This window comes from Ovis aries, chromosome 12 (assembly GCF_016772045.2).
Source record: "Ovis aries strain OAR_USU_Benz2616 breed Rambouillet chromosome 12, ARS-UI_Ramb_v3.0, whole genome shotgun sequence".
NCBI lineage: Eukaryota > Metazoa > Chordata > Mammalia > Artiodactyla > Bovidae > Ovis > Ovis aries.
Window position 1 is genome coordinate 72,441,499 of NC_056065.1, and position 23,633 is coordinate 72,465,131.

The window sequence follows — 23,633 nt, forward strand, 5'->3', positions numbered from 1 at the left end:
GGGTGCAAAGCAACATAGGACAAAAATGACCTTCAAACCTCCACCACAGACAGAGCAGTTCATCTACAGCTCCTTAGGAAGTCTGGGGTCTACCCAGACAGGCACCAGGCATGCAATTTGCATGGGAATCCTTAGGGCTTCCCGGAGAGGCAGAAGCCCCAGCCTGAGATGGAGACGCTCCAGCAGAGAGCAATGCATAAGCTATGTCCTTGTGTTTGATCCAACACGGAGCACCCTGAGGGGTGCCTTCAAAAGCCCTCCAGCCCCGCCCTGTCCAGAGGTTTATCTCTGGCACTAAGAAAGCAGATTCTCTGCTGGCCCCCACGAGCCCCTCCCCGCAATATCAGCCTAGGAAGAAAACACCGGTGTAAGCCTGAGAGGAAGGAGTGGGCCAGGAGACTCAGAATCCCAGGAGGAAGGCAGGGAGTTGACAATCTGCCACAACCCTGGCCACGAGTAACATAGGAAAGTGTTAGCTGCCCAGTCGTGGCCAACTCTTTGCAACCCCATGGACTATAGCCCACCAGGCTCCTCTGTCCATGGGATTCTCCAGGCAAGAACACTGGAGTGGGTCGCCATGCCCTCCTGCAGAAGATCTTCCCAACCCAGGGATCAAACCTGGGTCTCCTGCATTGCAGGCAGATTCTTTACCACTGAGCCACTAGGGAAGCCACACAGAAAACAAAGGTCAAGTATAACATGCAGCCCTTCCAGATTGCATGTTGGAGCCTCAACTGAGTCATAACACCCACTATCCTTGCTGGATATCTAGACAGGCTTGCCTCCTGCAGGGCCTAGGCACTTGGGTCCTTCCACAAGGCTTTACTAACTGACAGGACCCTAGCGGCCCTCTCCATGGGCACCGAGCTCCCTGGTTCCAAGGGCAAGGCCAGCTGTTCAAACACAGGATTGGTAGCCTTCATGCCCATCCTGAACGGGGCCCCATATAACTAACCAGCCATCTTGCAACCAAACTCCTCTAATCACAAAAGTAAGCGGCAAAAATTACTTCCAGATTGGCAAAGCCCATCCTTCACGAGAGGTCCGTGTGTTAAATAAACATGAAAGAATTCATCTATCAATGAGCTGCTGTATCCTTTTCTCACTAGCTGGGATTAGTGACAAGTGATAAGAGTAGGCGTGCAAAGGAACAAACAAAAGCCCAAAGATGAATATGCTCAACTAGATTTGCATCCCACTTTAAGACCACCTACTATGTATGTATATATATATATATATAAGAGAAAGAAAAACTGGAGGCAGTAATTCAAATAATTTGCTCCATATTTGCTTAAATATCAGGGCTCCCTGGTGTCACAGAGTTTATCTGGAAAAACATTAATTGCTTGTCACTGAAGATTAAAGAAATGAAAATAAAATATCTGTGAAATAACTCAATAAAAAGCACAGTTCCTTTTATAAAATGTCTTTAACTGCAACTTTTCAGGAAGACAGCTATTCCATGAGAGGTGAGCCTGGGCTCTGTGAACCCAAATGACCTAAGATAGCTGCTGTTCATGAGAAAGTAATCACCAATAACAGAAAAATGGCAGAATTTATAAATAAATCCAAGAGCTTGTTCTTCAAAGAGAGAATCAATCTATCAAATAGACAAAACCTTTAGTAAATTTCCTAAAACAAGAGAAATGAGACAGGTGGGATTCAAGACATTCTAAGAATATGATATACAACCGTATGTCACTACATTTGAAAACGTCAATGAAATTGAAAAATAAAATGCCACTGACTTGAGAAGAAAACCTAAATAAACCAAGAATCCTGAAAGATACTGAAAAGTTTTTAATGAATCTACTTAAAAAGAGGCTTCACGGCTAGACAGATTTACAAGTGAATCACATCAAAATCTGACGCTGCCAAGCCGTTCCATGTTACGAGAGGGGGAGCGTCCTCATTCATTTCAGAAAGTTAATAAAATGCTGATGCTGAAATCTGCAGATGAAACAACAAACCTGTAGGCCAACTAATCTCATTTCAAAATTATTAATATTTTTTAAACAAGGAAATAAGCAGTGTATTTAAGAATACCCTAGTCACAGTAGGTTTGTTATAGGAATCCATATAAACCATATTGGAAAAATCTTTAAGTGATATTGTTAGGCAGGCAGAACAGGGAAAAGGAGTCCAAAATGGTGGTGGCTACAGAGAAGGAAGGGAAAAGCCCGTGAAAATGAAACAGAAGAAGGTCCAAGGACCGGAGTGAGGACCTTCGGTGAAACAAGCAACACTCCTGGCTGGCCCAGTTTACATAGGACAGGCCCAGGGAGAGATAAACATATAAACAGAGGAGCCAGAGCCAGCGCTCTCCCTCCCTCCCAGACGCTGGGGCGCTCTTCTCCTGTGTCTTTAGATCGACGTGCCCTCACACCTCAAAGATGGATTTTCCTGCTATCTTCTAAATAAAATAAAGCTGTAACACTGAGCTGTAACACTGATTTGTCTAAGAACTATACCACGGTCCATTTGAGACCTGAGAGCTATAACACGGTCTATCCAAGACCTGAGAGCTGTGACTCGCCGAGGGGCCTTTGATGTCCGTCACTCCAAATCTCTGTTGTGACGAGACAAGGAATCGAGGAACATACACTCGCGTGACAATATCAATAGGTTGAGAAGGAAAACTATGTGATCATCTGAATAGGTACTTTAAAAAATGGATAAAATTCAACATATATTGCTTATCTTAAAACTTTAGTAAAAGGGAGCAAAGTATACCTTAACATGATTTTTTCCCCAGACCAAAGCTTATTCAGTTATCACTAGGAGTAAAGCAATATACGGATTTCCATTAATGTAAGGATTAAAATAAGCATAGCATTCTTTTCCAAATACTACATTGTTCCAGTAGTCCTGGTTAAGTAATAACAGATGAAGCAAAAAGTGAACATTGCTCAGTGGCGTCCGACTCTTTGCGACCCCAGAATACTGGAGTGGGTAACCTATCCCTTCTCCAGTGGATCTTCCCAACCCAGGAATCAAACCAGGGTCTCCTGCATTGCAGGCAGATTCTTTATCAACTGAGCCATCAGGGAAGCCCCAGATGAAGCAGAACCACTATCATTACATATGGATGATATTATCTACATAGAAAACCAGGAGAATCAAATCATAAACGTCAAACACTAAGAGAATTAAATAACTGTTGTAACATAAAATAGAGAAATCAAAACAAACACCTTTACTACAGACCAGACATAATCAGCTAGAAATTACAGAAAATACAACTAGAAAACATCCCAATTACAAAAGGAAAAAAAAGACTTAGAAACAGTCTTAACAGGAATTTTAACAGGCCCTATTATGAAGACACCATGAACTTTTACTAAGGGAAATAAGAGAAACCTTGAGAAAAAAATACCATACTCCTTGATGAAAAGACACAATGTTGCAAGATTTTAAATTATTTAATGACATTTTTTTCAAACGTGACAATTTCAAACACATATCTGGAAGAGTAAATCAGTAAGAACAGCTAAGAATGGAAATAAAGAAAAAAGAGTGGTAACTTACTCCACCAGATACTCAGACATTCAAAAAGCAAAAATAATTAAAACAGCACAGTACTGATGTAAGAACTGATTGAAAAATCAATGAGACAGAAGAGACAGCCCCCGGAAAAGACAGCCCCCAAATTGTGTGTGTGCACATGTGTGTGTGTGTATACATAAAAGAATTTAGTACATGCTCAAGACTGCATTAAAATTCAGTAAAGAAAGACTTACAGTGTTCAGTTATCTAGGTGGGAAAATAAATAATTCAACTCTTCACCTCATACCATATATCAAATACACGTGAGATGGACTGAAGAATAAAGGCTGAGACTACAATAAGGTAGACATCCTCCAACAGAAAGAGTGTTAATTGTCACAGAATTCCTGGAGAACGATCTGGGTGTATCTATCAAGAACCTTAAAATCTTTTTCATGTAGTTTGACTCTGTAATTCCTCTTCTGGAAATCCTTCTGAGAAAAACAATCAGACACAAGAGTACAAACAGATTTCTCACAAAATAAACAAGCATTCAACTCATGAAGCTGAAATGAGGAGGAGCAGAGCAAATCTAAAGAAACAATAAGTAAGTAAGTAAGTAAGTAAAGTCGATCAGTTGTGTCCAACTCTTTGCGACCCCATGGACTGTAGTCTACCAGGCTCCTCCCTCCATGGGATTCTCCAGGCAAGAGTACTGGAGTGGGTTGCCATAAGGAAGGGAATAATCAGATAAGGGCAGAAATCAATAGGTTGGAAAAGAAAAAGAAACAACTGAGAAACTTAACAAAGCCAAAGCTGAAAAGATTAGTAAGATCTCTAACACAATTGATCAAAGGAAAAAAAAATAGGAGGGAGGGAGAAGAACAAAAGAGGAAGGGAGGGATGGAGTGAAGGAGAAGATGCAAATAAATACAATATATAAAGAGAGAAAAGCCAACTAGAGAAACAAACAAAAATTTAATGAGTATTATGAACCACTATATACTAATCAAGTTGAAAACCTCCATAAAATGCACAGATCTCTAGAAAGCTACAAAATGTCAAAAAGGGGCACAAGAAGAAATAGAAATTTTGAGTATAAACCAATAGGCAGCAAAATGAAACAGCAGGCTAAGACTTTCCCTTCCAGATGTCTTTCCAGGTGATCGCCTATCACCAGGGGTTTTTCTCTGATGAGAATTCAACTGTTTTCATCTCAAGGACTGCATTCAGCTGATATGGACAACAAAACTTCATGGTCCTCTCTCAGGCAGAGGCATTCATTCTTTCAAGGTTCCTGCATGGCTCATTGTCGCTTTCCGCAAATTAAGTGCAATCAGAGAGACATAAAAGTAATTTCTACATATTCTAAACCATAAGACACAAACGTAATGCAGTAGGTCTGGACGAGCTCCCATTCTCCAGAATACCAGGAGAGAGGTCACCCAGCACAAATCATCACCACCCTCCCCACCCGCAACAGCACCCCCAAGCACTTCCATATGACTTTGAGATGCTCTAAGTAGACTTTTGGTAGAGTTGGGAGGAAGGAGGTCTGTGTGTGTTCTGTTCAGTCCCTGCTGTTGATTTACCAAGAGATCCCATTTGACTAGGGCTGTTAAAATCAGTCTGCTATCCCTCATGGTTGGACAACCCTGCTACTGCTGATGAGGAAGAAAACAGTAAATCAGACACCACCTCTGTGCCCAGAGAAGTCAGCCATGCAAATGCCCCCTGGTGGCATTTCACTTAACAAATAAGCTTTGAGCTTTTAATATGTTCTAGGCCCTGTATTTCGGAGAAGGCAATGGCACCCCACTCCAGTACTCTTGCCTGGAAAGTCCCATGGACGGAGGAGCCTGGTGAGCTGGGGTCCATGGGGTCACTAAGAGTCGGACAGGACTGAGCGACTTCACTTTCACTTTTCACTTTCCTGCATTGGAGAAGGCAATGGCAACCCACTCCAGTGTTCTCACCTGGAGAACCCCAGCGATGGCGGAGCCTGGTGGGCTGATGTCTATGGGGTCGCACAGAGTTGAACATGACTAAAGTGACTTAGCAGCAGCAGGCCCTGTATTTGCTTCAGAGACAAACACTCCAAAAAATTTCATAGAAGAGAGTTTTCCCAGTGGACCTATTTCCATAATGTGGGTTAAGCAGCACTTTTTCCTGAATCAGACAGTAAGACACGGAGCCAAGAAGACTCAGCATCGCACCACTGAACACACTTTGGCAGGGGGATCTGGTTTCTGTGAGCTGCATGGGCAAAGGCATTAGAGGAAGAAGACATTCCTTGGGAGTGGCCACACACTTTGACACTGACATTAAAAGACAAAGGCATGAAAGATAAAAGAAGCCCCAGGCTAGGGTGTGGTCAGTAAGAAGGCAAACAGGACATAGCCTCTGGATCAACCCAGGTGCAAAATAGTTTTGTACCCTCCACAGAAGGGTCCTGTCCCACCTCTGTCCCAGTAGCTTTCTCCACAAAGAAAGGAAAAGTTTTATTCCAGTGAGTTGAAATCTTAAGGTCTGAAGTTTTACCATACAAAGGATAAAAGAGCTTCCCCTGTAACACAAGCCACTTTAGGAAATTAAATTATCAACAAACATGAGTGGCAGAACAGAATAAAATATTGGGTCTAGTGTTGGACAAAACTGTTCCATCATTTTTCAGATGTGTGGCCTTGGACAAGTTATGTTTTTCAACTTTGGTATCCCTGTTTGGGTAAAGAACTGTAATACTCGTTGTGGTAGAGGCTCCTAAAGTTGACCACCATCAATCCCTTCTCTCCCTGTCTATGGCTCCAGCCATAAAAAGCCATAGTCTTTTTTCTGCTTGAATCCAAACTGGCCCTAAGATTTCCTTTGACCAATAAATGAGGCAGAAGTGACATATACCACTTTCTAGGTTGTATTCTAAGAGATCTGCAGCTTCTGGTTTTACACACACGCAGTGCTCCTTCTTGAAATCCATGTGGAGAGCCATGTACAGAGAACCATAGCATTCCAGCTGACGGCCTCCAGCTGAGCTCTTGACTGATACCCAGTCATGTGAGTGAGCCATCTTGGACATTTCAGCCTACCTCAGCCACCAGATGACTGCGGCCCAGCTAACACACAAAGCAGGAGCGCTGTCCAGCTAGGTCCAATCCAGATTTATTAAAAACAAAGTCTCACAGGATGTGAAAATCAGTCCATGCAATCCGTCACAACAGACTAAAGTAAAACCACATGAACATATCAGTAGATGCACAAAAACCACTGAAAAAAGAAATGCAATACCCATTTAGGACTTAAAACTCCCAGCAAACTAGAAATAAGAGAGGACCCTTCTTAACTGGGTGAAGAAATTTGCAAAAACCTACTAACATCATACTTAATGGTGAGTAGCTAGAAGCTTTCCTGCTCAGATCAGGAAAAGGGAAGGATGTTCCTTCTCACCACTGTACTAGAAATCTTGCTAATGCAATAAGGAGAAGAAAATGAAATAGAAGGTAAGCAGAATGTCAAGAAGAAATAAAATTGTCTTTGTATACAGATAACATGATTCTCTATCTAGAATAAACAAAGAATCAACCTAAAAACTCCTGGAACTAATAAGCAATTGTAACAAAGTTATAGGATACAAGGTTAATATACAAAATTCAATGGCTTTACTATATATCAGTAATGAACAAGTAAAATTTGAAATTAAAAACAGCACCTTCAAAATATAATATTTAAGTAACAAAATATGTGTGTTATATGAGGAAAACAACAAAACTCTGACGAATGAAATCAAATAACAAAATAAATAGAGATATATGTATTGCAAAGACAATATTGTCTAGGTGTCCGTTCTGCCATACTTGACCTATATACAGTCAATGCAATCCAAATCAAAATTCTAGCAAGTTATTTTGTAGATACCAACAAACTTGGTATCTTCTTGGTACAGATTCTAAAGTTCACACAGAAAAAAAAATCAATAAATAAAGTTTACACAGAGAGACAAAAGACTCAGAATATACAACATAATATTAAAAGAGAAAAATTAAATTGAATGACCAATACAATCCAACTTCAAGACTTTACTATAAAGCTATGATATGCAAGACAGTTTGGTATTGGTAAAAGAACAAAGAGATCCACGCAACAGAATAGAGAGCCCAGAAATAGACCCACATAAGTTACTCAGCCAGTCTTTATGACAAATGAGCCAAGGTAATACAATGGAGTATCTCTTCAACAAGTGATGCTGGAACAAATGAACATCCACATGCAAAAAAAAAGAAAAGAATCCAGACACACACAAACGGATATCATAGATCTAAATGTAAAACACAAAATTATAAACTCTTATAGTATCAGAGTATGCAATGACTTTTTAGATAAAACACCATAGATACACTTTTTAGATATAACACCATAATCGATGAAAGGAAAAATTGATAAGTTGGGCACATTAAAGTTAAAAACTTTTGCTCTGTGAAAGACACAGTCAAGGGAATGAGAAGATAAGCCACAGACTGGGAGAAAATACCTGCAAAAGAGATATCTGATAAAGGATTATTATCTAAAAGATACAAAAAAAAACTGCTGAAAATCAACAATAAGAAAATGAACAATTTGATTTTTAAATGGGTAGAAGTCCTGACCTGACAGCTCACCAAAGGACTATAGAGATGGCAAATAAGCATGTGAAAATATGCTCCACAGTACACATCGTCAGGAAAATGCAAATTAAGACAATAATTCAATGGCCAAAATCTAAAATACTGACAACACCAAATGCTTACAAGGATGTGGAACAACAGGAACCCATTTTTGGTGAGAATGCAAAATGATATATAGCTACTTTGGAAGAAAACTGGCAGTTTCTTATAAAAAATAAACATCCTCTTAACGTACAATTCAACCACTGCTCCTGGGTATTTACCCAAAGGGAGTAATGGGTGTTGTAATGTCCATACAAACACCTTCGTACAGATTTAACAGCAGCTTTATTCAGAATCACCAAAACTAGGAGGCCACAAGATGCCTTTAAATCAGTGAATGAGCATTCAGACAATGGAATATTGTTCACCACTATATTCAGACAGTGGAATACTGTTCATCACTAAAAAGAAATAAGCTCTCAAGGTGTGAAAAGTCAAGGAGGAACTTAAATGCATATTAAGTGAAAGACACGATTTCAGATTCCAACTATATGATATTTTGAAATAGGTCAAATTGGGGAATTCCCTGGCAGTCTAGTGGTTAAGACTCTGCAGGGGACCCAGGTTCTGATCCCTGGTCAGGGAACTAGGATCCCACAAGCTGCATGGTGTGGCAAAAGAAAAATGTTTTCTTTAAATGAAAATAGGTGAAACTATGAAGATGGTAAAAGGATAAGTGGTTGCCGGTGGTTAGAGGAGGGAGGGATGAACAGACAGAGCACAGAAGATTTTTAGGGCCATGAAACTCCTCTGTATGATATTATTGATATAATGATGTAAACATGTAACTTACATTTCTCGAAATTCACAGAATGAATATCACCAAGAATGAACCCTACAGTAAACTATGGACTTTGGGTGATAATGATATATCAACGCAGGTTGTCAACTGTAACAAATCTGGTGCAGGACGCTGGTAGTCAGGGCGGCTGTGATTGTCTGGGACACTGAGTGCATAGAAGCTCTTTGTACTTCCTGCCCAATTTTGCTGTGATCCTAAAACAGCTTTTAAAAAAATAGTCTATTTAAAAGGGGAAAAAACCTCACAGAACAGTGACTGATAGCAAACGGCAGTGGTTGTTTTAAATCACAAAGCTTCAGGGTGATCTGTTATGTAACAATGGATAACAAAGACACCCCATTTATGGAAAAGACTGATGACTAACTGCTAATACCCATTCTTTCTTTCCTCTTCTATAATAGAACCCTTCAGTTCCGCTGGGGGAAAAAAATGGCCTCCCAACCAAAGATTACATTTACTAGCTTCCCTCACAGTTGAGTCCACAGGGCTAGGATCTAGGGAACAGTACCTGGATGAACACGATAAAGGAACTTTCAGGGTTATGCTCTGGAAAAGAGGGTCTGTCCTCCCCATCCCTTCCATGCTTCCTTCTGGGAAAAGAAGTGAAGATGGCATTTGAGCTGGAGCAGCCACCTCATGTCATGAGAGGGGAACCACATGTCAAGGACAGCAGGGGAACGTGGCAGAAGGAGCCAAGGTCATGGGTGCTCTCCAGACACCATACCAGCCCTGACTACAGTCATTGCAGGGGCTGTGTTTCTGCAGCCAAGCCTGTCTGCCAAGTAATACACCACAACTCAGGGCTGCCCTAAAGATGGAATAAGACAGGTACAGAAAGAATCTAACAAGGTGCCTGATGCAGAGCAGATGAGCTCCGTGCACATGGGAGCTGAGAGCCTCCAGCAGGGGAGTGCAGCTATTCGGGTGGCCTTGACCCAACCGTCTTCATCTACTTTCAACGGTCAGTCTCTGCGACCAAGCCCACAGGTCTGAGCGAGACATGCGTAGAATGGGAGCAAGGCTGATCCCACCAATACAAACCAAGCCCAGGGATCCATGCGGAGGCAGACACCCAGAGCTCAGCACTGCCAACTGTGCTCCCTCAAACCCACCTTTGCCATTTTCACTAAACACAATTACTTTCAGCAAACTCTCCTACCTTCAAGATAAAGTCCAGACTCCTCAGTCAAAGGAGAAGGAAATGGCGACCCACTCCAGTATTCTTGCCTAGAAAAATCCCATGGACAGAGGAGCCTGCTGGGCTGCTGTCCATAGGGTCGCACAGAGTTGGACACGACTGAAGTAACTTAGCAGCAGCAGCAGCCTCAGCCAAAGGAATACACAGAGTCATTCACAGCCTATCCCCACTCCTTGATCTAAGCTTAACCCCTGGGCCCCTCCCTCCAAGCACCAGCCCTACCAAACGGTGCGGAGTTCCCAGGCCATTCTGTGTCTCCTCATACCCCAGCGGCATGGCACACGGTTGTCCATTGGCCTGCAAACCCACCTCTGTCCACAGAGCCTCTGCCCTCTTCTCTACTTGGCTGACTTCTGTTCTTCCTTAAGACAAGGCTCACCATCACCTCTAGGAAACTGTCCTTGGCTATGGAAGAGACCACTCACGGACCCACCAAAATTCTCTCTCCCATTCCTCCGCAGTATGGGAAGTTTTATGTAACACACGGCCACCGAGCGAACCACAATATTTCCCAGCCTACCAGCTGGGGCCACGGGAATTGGCGCTGGTCAACTGGTGTGAGCAGAAGTGACATGGCGATGTTTGTTCCAAGATGCCCTTAAAGGAAAGGAGCACCCATCCCCCTTCCAAGGGCTTGGTAACAGTTCCTCTTCAACATGTGCACAAAAGCACGGCAGATAGCAGGACAAGAAGAGGAAGGGAGTCCAGGCCTCCGACACCGTGGGCAGCCTCCACGTGGCCGAGAGGAGCAGTGGCAAGGGAGAAATTTAAGAGGTTACTACTATTTATCAATGCCAAGCACCTCCATGGCCTTCAGTGGCCACTGAACCAAACCTTCCTGCTTCAGAGGACCAGCCACGGGATCACCTAGAAGATCCAAGATTAGGGTGGAAACTCCACCGACTCAGGTCATCAATTCAAACTGTCCAAGACCAGGGGAAAGCAAAGCAGAGCTCAAGCCAGCCCGTGCCCATGAGGCCGTCTTCCTGAACCTTCCACCTCTGAGCACTCCCGCCCCTACCTTGCTTTTCTGACACAAATTTAGAAAAATTAGGACCTTACCTCTGGAGACTTTGTAGACTTCATAGAAGGAATAGAAGTGGAAGCCTATGGAAGCTAACAGGTAAAAGGACAGTTCCCACCAGGGCAGCATTGCTCCTGTGACAAAGGGTTCTGTGGCCCACGCCGAGAGTTTCTAGGAAGAGAAACAAAAATAAAAGCCGTAAGCCAGAAACACACACCAGAGGACAACGCCGCATCCCCATCGCCAGCTAGTTCCCTTGTTCTCCCAGGGACCATCACTCGGCAAGACGCAAGCCCTCCTCCCAGGGACACCTCCTCCGCCATGACCTCATCCCACCTGGTCACATCTCACACACACACACACACAGATCACACACACACATCACACACATATACACACATCACACACACACACACCACACACACAGAACACACATCATATACACACACATCACACACACACCTCACACACATCACACATACACACAAAGCACATATACACACACACCACACACATACATCACATACATATACACCCATCACACATATACACACATCATACACACATACACACACACCTCATACACACCTCACACACATCACACATACACACACATCACACACACAGAACACACATCATATACACACACATCACACACACACCTCACACACATCACACATACACACAAAGCACATATACACACACACCACACACATACATCACATACATATACACCCATCACACATATACACACATCATACACACATACACACACACCTCATACACACCTCACACACATCACACATACACACACACATCACACATACACACACACATCACACACACACATCACACACACATATACACACATCACACATCATATACACACACCTCACACACACACCTCACACATATCACACATACACATCACACACATCACACACACACACATACACATCACACATATACACACATCATACACATATACACACACACATCACACACACCTCACACACACCACACACACACCACATACACCTCACACACACCACACACACATCACATACACACACATCACATACACACACATCACACACACATATACACCCATCACATATATACACACATCATACACACATATACACACACCTCATACACACCTCACACACATCACACATACACACATCACACATGCATATACACACATCACACACACACACCACACACACACCACACACATCATATACACACACCTCACAGACACCTCACACACATCACATACATCACACACACACCACACACACACCACACACACACATCACACACACACATCACACATACACACATCACACACATCACACCCACACATCACACACATATCATACACACACATCATGCACGCACACACATCACAGACACACCACACACACACATCACACACATCATATACACACACCTCACACACACACAAATCACACACACACCACACACACACACATACATACCTCACACACACATCATACACACACATCATGCACACACATATACACACATCACACACACATCAAACATACATAAATATCACAAACATCACACACATATCACACACACATATCACATGCACATATCACACACACATCACACATGCATACATATCACAAACATCACACATACATATCACACACACATCACACACACATCACACACACATCACACACACACACAGATCACACACACACATCACACACACCACACACACCGCACCATACCACACACGCACCACACCATACCACACACACACCGTACCACACCACACACACACACACACACACATATACACACATCACACACACACCACACACACAGAACACACATCATATACACACACATCACACACACACCTCACACACATCACATATACACACAAAGCACATACACACACACACCACACACACACATCACACACATATACACCCATCACACATATACACACATCATACACACATACACACACACCTCATACACACCTCACACACATCACACACACATCACACACATCACACACACACATCACACACACATATACACACATCACACACATACACACCCACATATACACACATCACACACACACATATATACACACATCACACATCATACACACACACCACACACACACATCATATACACACACCTCACACACATCACACATACACATCATACACACATCACACACACACATAACACACACACATACACATCACACATATACACACATCATACACACATACACACACAGCTCACACACACCTCACACACATCACACACATCACACACACATCACACACATCACAGACACACCACACACACACATCACACACATCATATACACACACCTCACACACACACAAATCACACACATATCACACACACACCACACATCTCACACACACACATACACACCTCACACACACATCACACACACATCATGCACACACACACACACACACATCACACACATCACACATACACATCACACACATCACACACACATACAGACACGTATCACACACACATCAAACATACATAAATATCACAAACATCACACACATATCACATGCACACATCACACACATACACACATCACACAGACATCTCACACACACATCACACACACATCACACACACACACACACACACACACACACACACACACACCCGGCCTGCCCAGGGTGGGCAGGTCTTCCCCTTGAGCCCACGCCGCCCGCCTGCCTCCAGCACAGTGTACACCAGCCACGTCTGTCCTCACTGCTGCCACACCCGTCTCCCCGCAGAGCGGACCTTTAGAGAGCAGGGACCAAGACGTAAGTCCACAGAACCCAGCACAGGCACCAAGCACAGCAGGACGGGACCACCCCGTGCTCCAGAAATAAAAGATTACTGTTCAAAAGCCTGAAGAGAAGGGAGCCCCAGGGGCTTCCCTGGAGGTTCAGTGGCCAGGACTGCCTGCTCAGAGGACGGGATCCCACACGCTGCTACTAAGGGCTCACATGCCGCAACTAAAGACCCAGCCGGCAGCCGAGTAAATACAGACATTAAAAAATCAAAAGCACAAAGCACCTCCAAGCCTCCTCTAACCCAGCAGCCTCAGCCTCCTCGCTCTCCCCTTCCAATGCCATCCCAACAGTGGTTTATAAGACTGGATTAACAAAACCACCGTGTCTTCCATCTTCCGGGCGCTTCTTAAAGGGAAGCTAACAGCCTGATCCCACTGGCAGACTGTGAGCTGCGCACTCTGTATATGCAGTCTCCCTTCTTGCACAGGAACTGCATTTTTATCTGGACACAAGGATGCTGAGCCCATACAGTGTATCCAAGTGTGGATATTTGAATAGTTCTGGCGCTGAGGCTGTGGTCATCCTCTTCCTGCTGGGTGGAGTTGGAACAGGAGGGTAAAGCCGCAGAGAAAAGCAAGACAGAGGCGCCTCAGTTCCTGACTGCATGTACCACCCTACCCCACCCCCCAAACTGCCCTGGACCTCTTACATCTCTGGACTATTACATGAAAGAGAAATGCATTCCCAGGTCGTTTAAGGCTGTGCCATTCTAAAGCTCTCTGTTACGGCAGCCATGTCTATACTCTTAAGTAATAAAGCAGGTAACAGGAAGTCCTAAAATTCTGCAAATTAAATGATCAGTTCCCAAATGACATTGAGTTGGCTAAATGTAAACCCCTCTATGGCCGTCATTGCTTTACTTAAACCTCTCACATATGTCAAAGTCAAATTAAAACAAGAGCAAAATGTTAAGCCCCCAGCAAGCACTTCTAATACGTGACAGTAATGCCAAAACTCAGATCTCACCCATGAGCTCATTGTATTTTCACAAGAGTTGGGTGAAGTATGTGGAGCACCAGAGGCAGGCATTTATAGATGATGAATGTGAACATGGTGAGGTCATTCAATCAGAAATAATGGTGCCAGGGCTCAAATCCAGGTTTTGAGACCCCTGGGCCCCCACCTCACCCCTCAGGGATGGAGCCCCGTTAGTACCAGTTCACGGGGTTACTTGCCCTCAGAGTCTAGTTCAGAACCTACTACTCACAAACCCCTTTTTTCAGGGAGTCACAGCAGGAAGGGATGTAAACTTTCCCTTTCATAAAATAAGAAGTCAGAAATCAGTGGTCCTCCAACCAGAAGATCCCCTGGTAATTACCTACAAGTCGCCGAGGCATGAGTTTCTCCCACAGAGCTCCTAGAATACCCAGAATCTGGCACTCATACTTCCACGGCCAATCTCTCTAAGCCCTGGAATTTCAACAACGCCTTCGTGGGATCCCCTAGTACTTTTCAGAACCACTACACTTTATTTTCGGAGAAGGCGATGGCACCCCACTCCAGTTCTTTTGCCTGGAAAATCCCATGGACGGAGGAGCCTGGAAGGCTGCAGTCCATGGGGTCACTGAGAGTTGGACATGACTCAGTGACTTCAGTTTCACTTTTCACTTCCATGCATCGGAGAAGGAAATGGCAACCCACTCCAGTGTTCTTGCCTGGAGAATCCCAGGGATGGGGGAGCCTGGTGGGCTGCCGTCTATGGGATCACGCAGAGTCAGACACGACTGAAGCGACTTGACAACGACAACCCTTTATTTTTAAATACCTGGCACCTTCCAGAATCTGTTAAGATTTCTTTGGGGGACTTTGTAGGATTAGTAATTTTCCATTTAGTGATAAGTAAATTTCAACCTCTGGGCTTTTTTTTTAACTTTCTGTTTTGTCATGCATTACAGCTGATAAACAATACTATGATCATTTCAGGTGAACAGCAAAGGGACTCAGCCATACATATACATGTATCCGTTCTCCCCCCAAACCCCCCTGCCATCCAGGATGCCAGAGAACACTGAACAGAGATCCCTGTCCTATGCGGTACGTCATTGATACAACCTCTGAGTTTTGTATTTGCTCTCCTTCCCAAGGATGCTGGTATTACTCTGTCGGATAACTTTCTCAATTGGCAAAGAGCTGAACCCCCTTCAAAAGCTATTGAAATTTGAACATAAATAATCTTGGAGAGTAACTAAAACTTCCAGAATTCCTGCAGTTTTGAAGCTTTTAGTGAACATTCTCCTTCGAAGACAATTCTCTGGCATTAGTGACTTAACTGTCAGAAAACCAGAAAACTCAAATGTTTTTTGACGCTGCTCTTGGCTATATCGTATACATTCTGCAGACATATACACAGAGATACTCAGTAATAAGCAACAAAGCAGAGGGCTGTGTTCTCATATTTAACACTTGGGGACTGGACCAAACGGCCTCCTGCTGACAAACAGTAGTGGATTCTGCATCAGGCAGACCTGGGGGGTAACCAGGCTCTGCCACTGACTGGCTCAGGAATTTAAGTGGGTCACAGCTTCCCAGATATGCTTCCTCATAGACTTATTAAGTGGATTAAACGTAAAAGGCATACCCAGGGCCTGACACAGAGGAAGCACTCAGTGAACACTAGCTAAAATCCGTCTCAGTGGATCAGTTAGTGAATTGAACTCATCAGGAGCTTACCTCCCCGGAACCCTGGGTTTCCTTCTGAGTTGATGACCTCTAACTGACCTTCCATCGGAGAAGGCAATGGCTCCCCACTCCAGTATTCTTGCCTGGAAAATCCCATGGATGGAGGAGCCTGGAAGGCTGCAGTCCATGGGGTTGCTGAGGGTCAGACATGACTGAGCGACTTCACTTTCATTTTTCACTTTCATGCATTGAAGGAAATGGCAACCCACTCCAGTGTGCTTGCCTGGAGAATCCCAGGGACGGGGGAGCCTGGTGGGCTGCTGTCTATGGGGTCGCACAGAGTCGGACACAACTGAAGTGACTTAGCAGCAGCAGCAACTGACCTTCCATGGGAGGAGGGACTGATCATCTCACCCGCTGCGGGGCCTTCCTCCGCTCATCAGCACCCCAAGAGCTCTCTCTAATGTCTCATCCTCCTCCTCTCCCCACATCCAGCCCAAGGCCACCCCAGATAGCAACAATGTGTCCTTGGGGGCCCTCTGGAGAGCTTTCTGCCCAGCGTCTCTTCTCACCATCTCTTTTCTTAGCCCCAAAAGGAATTATATGCAGTATTCACTCTTCTTGCCTCACCATTCACAATCCCAGGAATGTAATCTCCAAACACCACCATCAAACACACACCCACTTGTCCTTAACAGATCTTTCTTCCTTAATAATTTAACTCTTGTCCACTTATCTCAAGAAGATTGCTCTCTCCAGTGCTCTCCCCGCCTCTGTTTGTTTCAGCTGTGCACTCAGAGAGCCAATCAGGGTAGATATGTTTTAAGGAATTTAATGATGCAACAGTATCAAAGAAAAGAAAGCTGCACCTTTGGGAATATAACTAGAATTTTTTTTTTTTTAATGTCCAAACTCACAAAGGTTCCTAAAGACTCAGAAAATTCTCAAGTTTCTAATGTTTCAATTTTCTAAATGTGACTATGCTCTTCTTTAGGCACAAGCTACCACAATGAAATTAAAGGAATCCTTACTCAAATGTGTAAGTAATGCCTTTTTTTCTGTTTTGCATGCATAGATTCAGGGCTGCAGCAACATTATCAGTTAAGTGTGCATCCACGCAACAGCCTGGACTTCCCTTGTGGTTCACACGGCAGAGAATCCACCTGCAATGCAGGAGACCCAGGTTTGATCCTTGGGTCAGGAAGATTTCATGGAGAAGAAGGGAATGGCAACCCACTCCAGTATTCTTGACTGGAGAATAATTCCATGGACAGAGGAGCCTGGCAGGCTACCGTCCACAAGGTTGCAAAGAATCAGAGATGACTGAGTGACTTAACACTCGCATATTCAATAGCCTAGAAACTCATCACCATTTACATCATGATTTCTATAGGAAACAGCCAAGCTACAACAACACGGACTGTTTTAAAGTAGGAATCTACCTGATCAATCTGTATAAAGGAGGTTACATTACTGATATGAGAGCTAAGGAGGGTTACAGGGAGATCTAATGGTAAAGATGTGCCTGAGAGCACTTCCACTTCAGAGGGAATACTGGTCAGGACCTTGAGAAGGAAACAATGTGGGCAGTTTTAGAGCCAAGTGGCAAAGGGTCTTAAACATATATGACATTTAATTTTTGTGTGAAGCTTCAGGAAGAAGACCTTTGACATGGTGGTAGCGTCGAGAGGCAGGGAGGTCAGCGATTCAGGCCCTCTGTGGGAAGTGGAGAAAAAATTTTAGAACCATGCAACACAGTAGGAAAAATCAAGTTGCACATGGCACCAAACTAGTCCAGGAGGCAGTGGGGTGGAGGGGGAATAAAGGACCTAAAACAGCATCTCCAAAGCTGTTAAGACTATATTATCTCCAAGTTGGTATTACTGATGAGAGTAAGGAACTGGCACAAAGTGAAGACTAAGAGAGAAAATGCATTTAAGATTAGGTCTTGGAAGAAAACCATGGCAAAGGTTTTCCTGGGATTAAGGGAAAGAAGTCAGACTGGATGAACAGGATTTCTCTACTTTGTTTTGGGTAGAAGAGCCCCAGGCTGAGTAGTTCCAAAAAGTACTATATTTATCTGGGAACTATAGAACTCATGGGGCCCACATAATAAAATCTTAGCTGGAAAACAGCAAGACTTCCTCCACGAAGAGAAAGTTTTCTATACTGAAGCAATGTACATTTGCTTTCATGTTGTAATTTAACACTCCACCTGCTTTCAAAGATGCCATCCACTCTCATTCTCACCAGGAGGAATAACAGTTAGCTCTTTTTTCAGGGATCAGAGTCCTGCTCAGAGAAAAGACGCAATCTGCCCAAGGACCCAGAGAAGCCAGCAATGGAGCAAAAAACAGAACCCAAGTTCTCAACTCCCACTCTCTTAGGCAGAAATCCTGTTCCTTACTCTTGGCAGAAAAGGACAGCTCACTGTGCCAAAGCCTGAAGTGTGCATACACACAACTTCTGTAAGATGCTTTTCCCCAGCGATTTCCAATCTCTTTTCAAAAGTCCTTTATCTTTACTGTTGCTAAGTACAACAAATGGATTCCAACACTTCCTCTTTAAAGTCTTTCCTGCTCCTCACCCTTGGTATTTAGCACTAAATAGGATCTAAATAGCACCTGGGCTTCCATGGTGGCTCAGACAGCAAAGAATCCACCTGCAATTCAAGAGACCTGGGTTCAGTCTCTGGGTCAGGAACATCTCCTGGAGAAGGGAATGGCAACCCACTCCAGTGTTCTTGCCAGGAGCATTCCACGGACAGAGGAGCCAAATACTCCCATGCACCAGATGACTTTAAAACAGCAACCTCAGCATGAAGCTAACGATCTCCAGCACCATCACCATCATCATGCCCAACTAACTAAACTGAAATATTTCTCTACTGAGTTTACCCAGAGTTAAGTAACAGCTGTACTCTAATACTGACTCATTGGAAAAGACCCTGATGCTGGGAAAGATTGAAGGCAGGAGGAGAAGGGGACGACAGATGATGAGATGGTTGGATGGTATCTCCGACTCAATGAATATGAGTTTGAGCAAGCTCCAGGAGTTGGTGATGGGCAGGGAAGCCTGGCGTGCTGCAGTCCATGGGGTCGCAAAGAGTTGGACACAACTGAGCAACTGAACTGAACTGCTGCTGCTGCTGCTAAGTCGCTTCAGTCGTGTCTGACTCTGTGTGACCCCAGAGACAGCAGCCCACCAGGCTCCCCCGTCCCTGGGATTCTCCAGACAAGAACACTGGAGTGGGTTGCCATTTCCTTCTCCAATGCATGAAAGTGAAAAGTGAAAGTAAACTGAATTGAACTGTACTCTAATAAGTAGTATTGACAGATTACCTACGCTGAGAAAGCACTTTAAAAGTTTTCTTTCACTTAATCTCCATAACAGCTCTGAGGTTGGTACTTCTGGTAACCTCATTAACACAAAAGACCACCAAAGCCTGGAAGGATCAAGAAATCTGCCCCAAATCACACAAATCTAAGCAGCAGAGCTTAGATTCATGCTCACCAAGTCTAATGCCAGAGCCTTCCTTCACCCACCTCCCTATTCTTCAAGTTCACCCGACTCATTTTTTTCAACATCTACGATGAAATCAATTCGTCAGGAAAGCTAGAAGACAATACAAGCTATACACATGGAAAAGAACTTAAAGTTACATTTAGTATAGATACTCCCCAGGAAGAAAATCAACTAGATGTAATCCAAATACACAGGAAACATCTAACTCACACATTTCTTAAGAGATTTACTGAAGAAGACGAACTAAACCAATTTACCTCGGATATGAGGGGAAAGTCAGCAGTTATATAGAGGTAAGGGTTGAGTAAACTTGAAATAGTTCTACATTTAGGAACAAATGAGCACTCTGGAAACCACAAAGTAATAAAGCAAAAGAAACTCATGCCCACTGAAATGACAAAGGCATTACAGAAAAGAAAATGCCAGGGCAGAGCAATATTCTAGCACATTTGGGAAAAATGTTAGGAGACTTTTACTCTTTTCCAAGTCCAACTTGTTGAAACAGAGACCTGTTTTGCAGAATATAAATTACATGACTTCTACCAGAAAAACCAAGCCCAGATTCATGGTGTCTTCTCATAATACAGTGTTTTCCTAACCATGCTTAAGAGTCTCATTCTTCTACGTACATCATTCTAAAGAGAAACACTTTCCTAAACCCAGAAAGGCTTCATCAATACATTGGAATGATCGGCTGTGATTGGAGAGGTCCACTGGGCTGGGCAAAAGTCTAATTACTGAATATTTAAAAATACGTTATCACGACGTCCAAATATGCTCCAAAATATTAGGTATCAGCTATGTGTCACTGTGCAATAAATCATTCCAAAGCATGGAGGCTTAAAATAACAAGCTGTATTCTCTCCTGTGATTCGGGGGGGTGGCAATCTGAGCAATTCTTCTGCAGACCTCACCTGGCATCAGCTCACATGACTGTCACTGCTCTGGCTCAAGGCAGCTGGAGGGGACAATTATCTCACCCACATGTCTGGCATTTGGTGCCAGCCATCACCTAGGTGCCTTACTTCTCCACGTGGCATGTGTCCTCTAGTAGGCTGGGCCTTCATAGCACGGTGGCTCCAGGGTCTTAAAAGAACAAAAGCAAGAGGGGCAAGGTCTCTTAAGGACCAGGCTCCAGAATTCACAGAACGTTTTATTAGTCAAAAGCTCAGTACAGACTCAGGGCGGAAGAGAGAACAGCTTCCATCTCTTTACTGGAGGAGTGTGTATATGTGAAGTCGCTTCAGTTGTGTCCCACTCTTTGCGACCCCATGGACTGTAGCCCGCCAGGGTCCTCTGTCCATGGGATTCTCCAGGCAAGGATACTGGACTGCGTTGCCATGCCCTCCAGGGGATCTTCCCAACCCAGGGACTGACCCACGTCTCTTGTCTGCAAGTTCTTTAGCGCCAGCTGGGAGTATCTTAAAAAGGGGCAGAGACATGGCTTACCACACAAGGATGTTAGAATTGCTAATAAGTAAAATCTGGAGAGGCAGTGGGAAAACTACATCTCACAGGAGATCTTTATTAGGTAAAATGTCATAAAGGTTGAGAGACGTATATTTTAAAGAATTACCTTCCCAAACCAAATCTCAAAATCGGTACTGTCGCCTCGTCTGATCGAGCCAGTTTGGGGATTTCTTTTGTTGGGTTGGCCAATATGTTTGTTCAGGTTTTTCCATAAGATGGTACAGAAAAACCCAAATGAACTTTTTGGCTGACTCAGTACAATACCCTACCTGACCATGTCCAGTAACACTGCAAAGCAGGGGAACTCTATTTCAAAGAAGTTCTTATTGTTACCTCTTTTCTTCTTAAACTGAGTCAAAATCTGCCCCTCCATTTCTAAAAAGCATTCTGCTACTAGTCTTACTGTACCTGGAGAAACTGAAAGCACAGAGGCAGGATAGTGTGATAGTTTAAAGCATGGCTCTGGAGTCAGAACACCAAAGGCTGAATCCCAGCTTTGCTACTTTCTAGCTGTGTGACCTCGTACAAGTTGCATGACCTCTCTGTGCTTCAATGCCCTTACTTATATAACAGAGATGGTAACTATCTTCTGAGAGTTGCCGTGACGACTAAATGCATTTACAAAGAGAGAGAACATTACGTTGACCATGGTAAGCTCTAAAATGCTTATTCTTGTTGTCTTTAGTATTATTCCCACGATTATTAAGCATACTGAAAGAATAACCATTATTCTTGCCAATCATACTCATAAATACTGAAAGATAATTAATGCCATCCACTCCACCCCAAGCCCTCTGCCAGGACAAACCCCAGGCTGCCTTCAGTCATTTCTTCCATGGCTTGGTTCCCAGAGCCTTTATCAGCTGTCAGTTGTCTCTTTACAGTACAGGTGCGTAGAGCTGAACACAGAATTCCAGGTGTGCAGAGCCAGAGCAGGACAAGACCATCATTTCTCTTCTTAGGAAGCTAGACTTCCAACAGTGAAAACCGGGACGCATTCCTTCATTCGACAAACATCAATGAGCTCCTACAGAGAATCAGGAACTGTGCTATTTGTGAAGACAAAATAGATTCTATCTGGAGGATCTGCCAGGTATGGCTCCCCTAGAAAAATGTCCATGCCCTATTTCCTGAACATGTAAATATGTTACCTTACATGGCAAAGCGACTCTGCAGATGTGATTCAGTTAAAAATGTCAAGATGGGGACATTATCCCCAATAATCCACATGGGCCTAATGTAAGCACAGAGCCCTGCTAAGAGGGAAGAAGGCAGGTCAGGGACAGAGAGGAGAGAGGATGACGGAAGCAGAGGTCAGAGGTATACGCTCTGAAGATGGAGGAAGGGGCCAAGAATAAAGGAATGTAAGCGACATTAGCAAACATTAATTAGCAAAGAAACATTAATTAGCAAAGAACATTAGCAAAGAAAAAAAGACAACCTCCCCCACCCCCCGAATCTCTAGAAGGAACACTGCCCCGACAACCCAGTCTGGACTTCTGATCTCCAGAACTATAACCAATTTCTGTTGTTTTAAGCCACTAAGTTAATGGTAATTCGTTACAGAAACAATAGGAAACTAATATGCCACCCCTAACCTCAATTAGTTCATGGTCAAGTGGGAGGAAAGTACTTCATTAAAAGGATTTATATAAAACATCAGAATATTTTAATCTAATTGTTATAAACTAAAAACTTAAGCTGCAAGAAAATGAAACCCAAAAACAAAATTTTGTGTTCAGTTCTCAACTCAGCATTTTTCAGCTTCCATCTCACACTGCTGTCAATCTTAATATGCAACATAACTCTAAGTGCTTTTATATGAACTGCCCTTGAGCCAGATCTCTGCTGTTAAAGATTGGAAGAAAAGGAGGCAGATTTATCAGCCCCTAGTTCAGAAAAGTTACTAATGTGA

At 43.6% G+C, this 23,633-nt stretch overlaps 1 protein-coding gene across 8 annotated transcripts in view; it reads right to left on the reverse strand.

Moving 5' to 3' along the window:
- HHAT (hedgehog acyltransferase) overlaps positions 1 to 23,633 on the reverse strand; it is a 375,148-nt gene that overhangs the window by 345,623 nt on the left and 5,892 nt on the right. For all 8 annotated transcript variants that reach the window (XM_060396732.1, XM_042229246.1, XM_060396733.1 and 5 more), the window contains exon 2: positions 11,246 to 11,378. In XM_060396732.1, coding sequence (XP_060252715.1) covers positions 11,246 to 11,336 — 91 coding nt within the window. In that variant the 5' untranslated portion in view covers positions 11,337 to 11,378. The remainder of the gene's footprint in view (positions 1 to 11,245; positions 11,379 to 23,633) is intronic.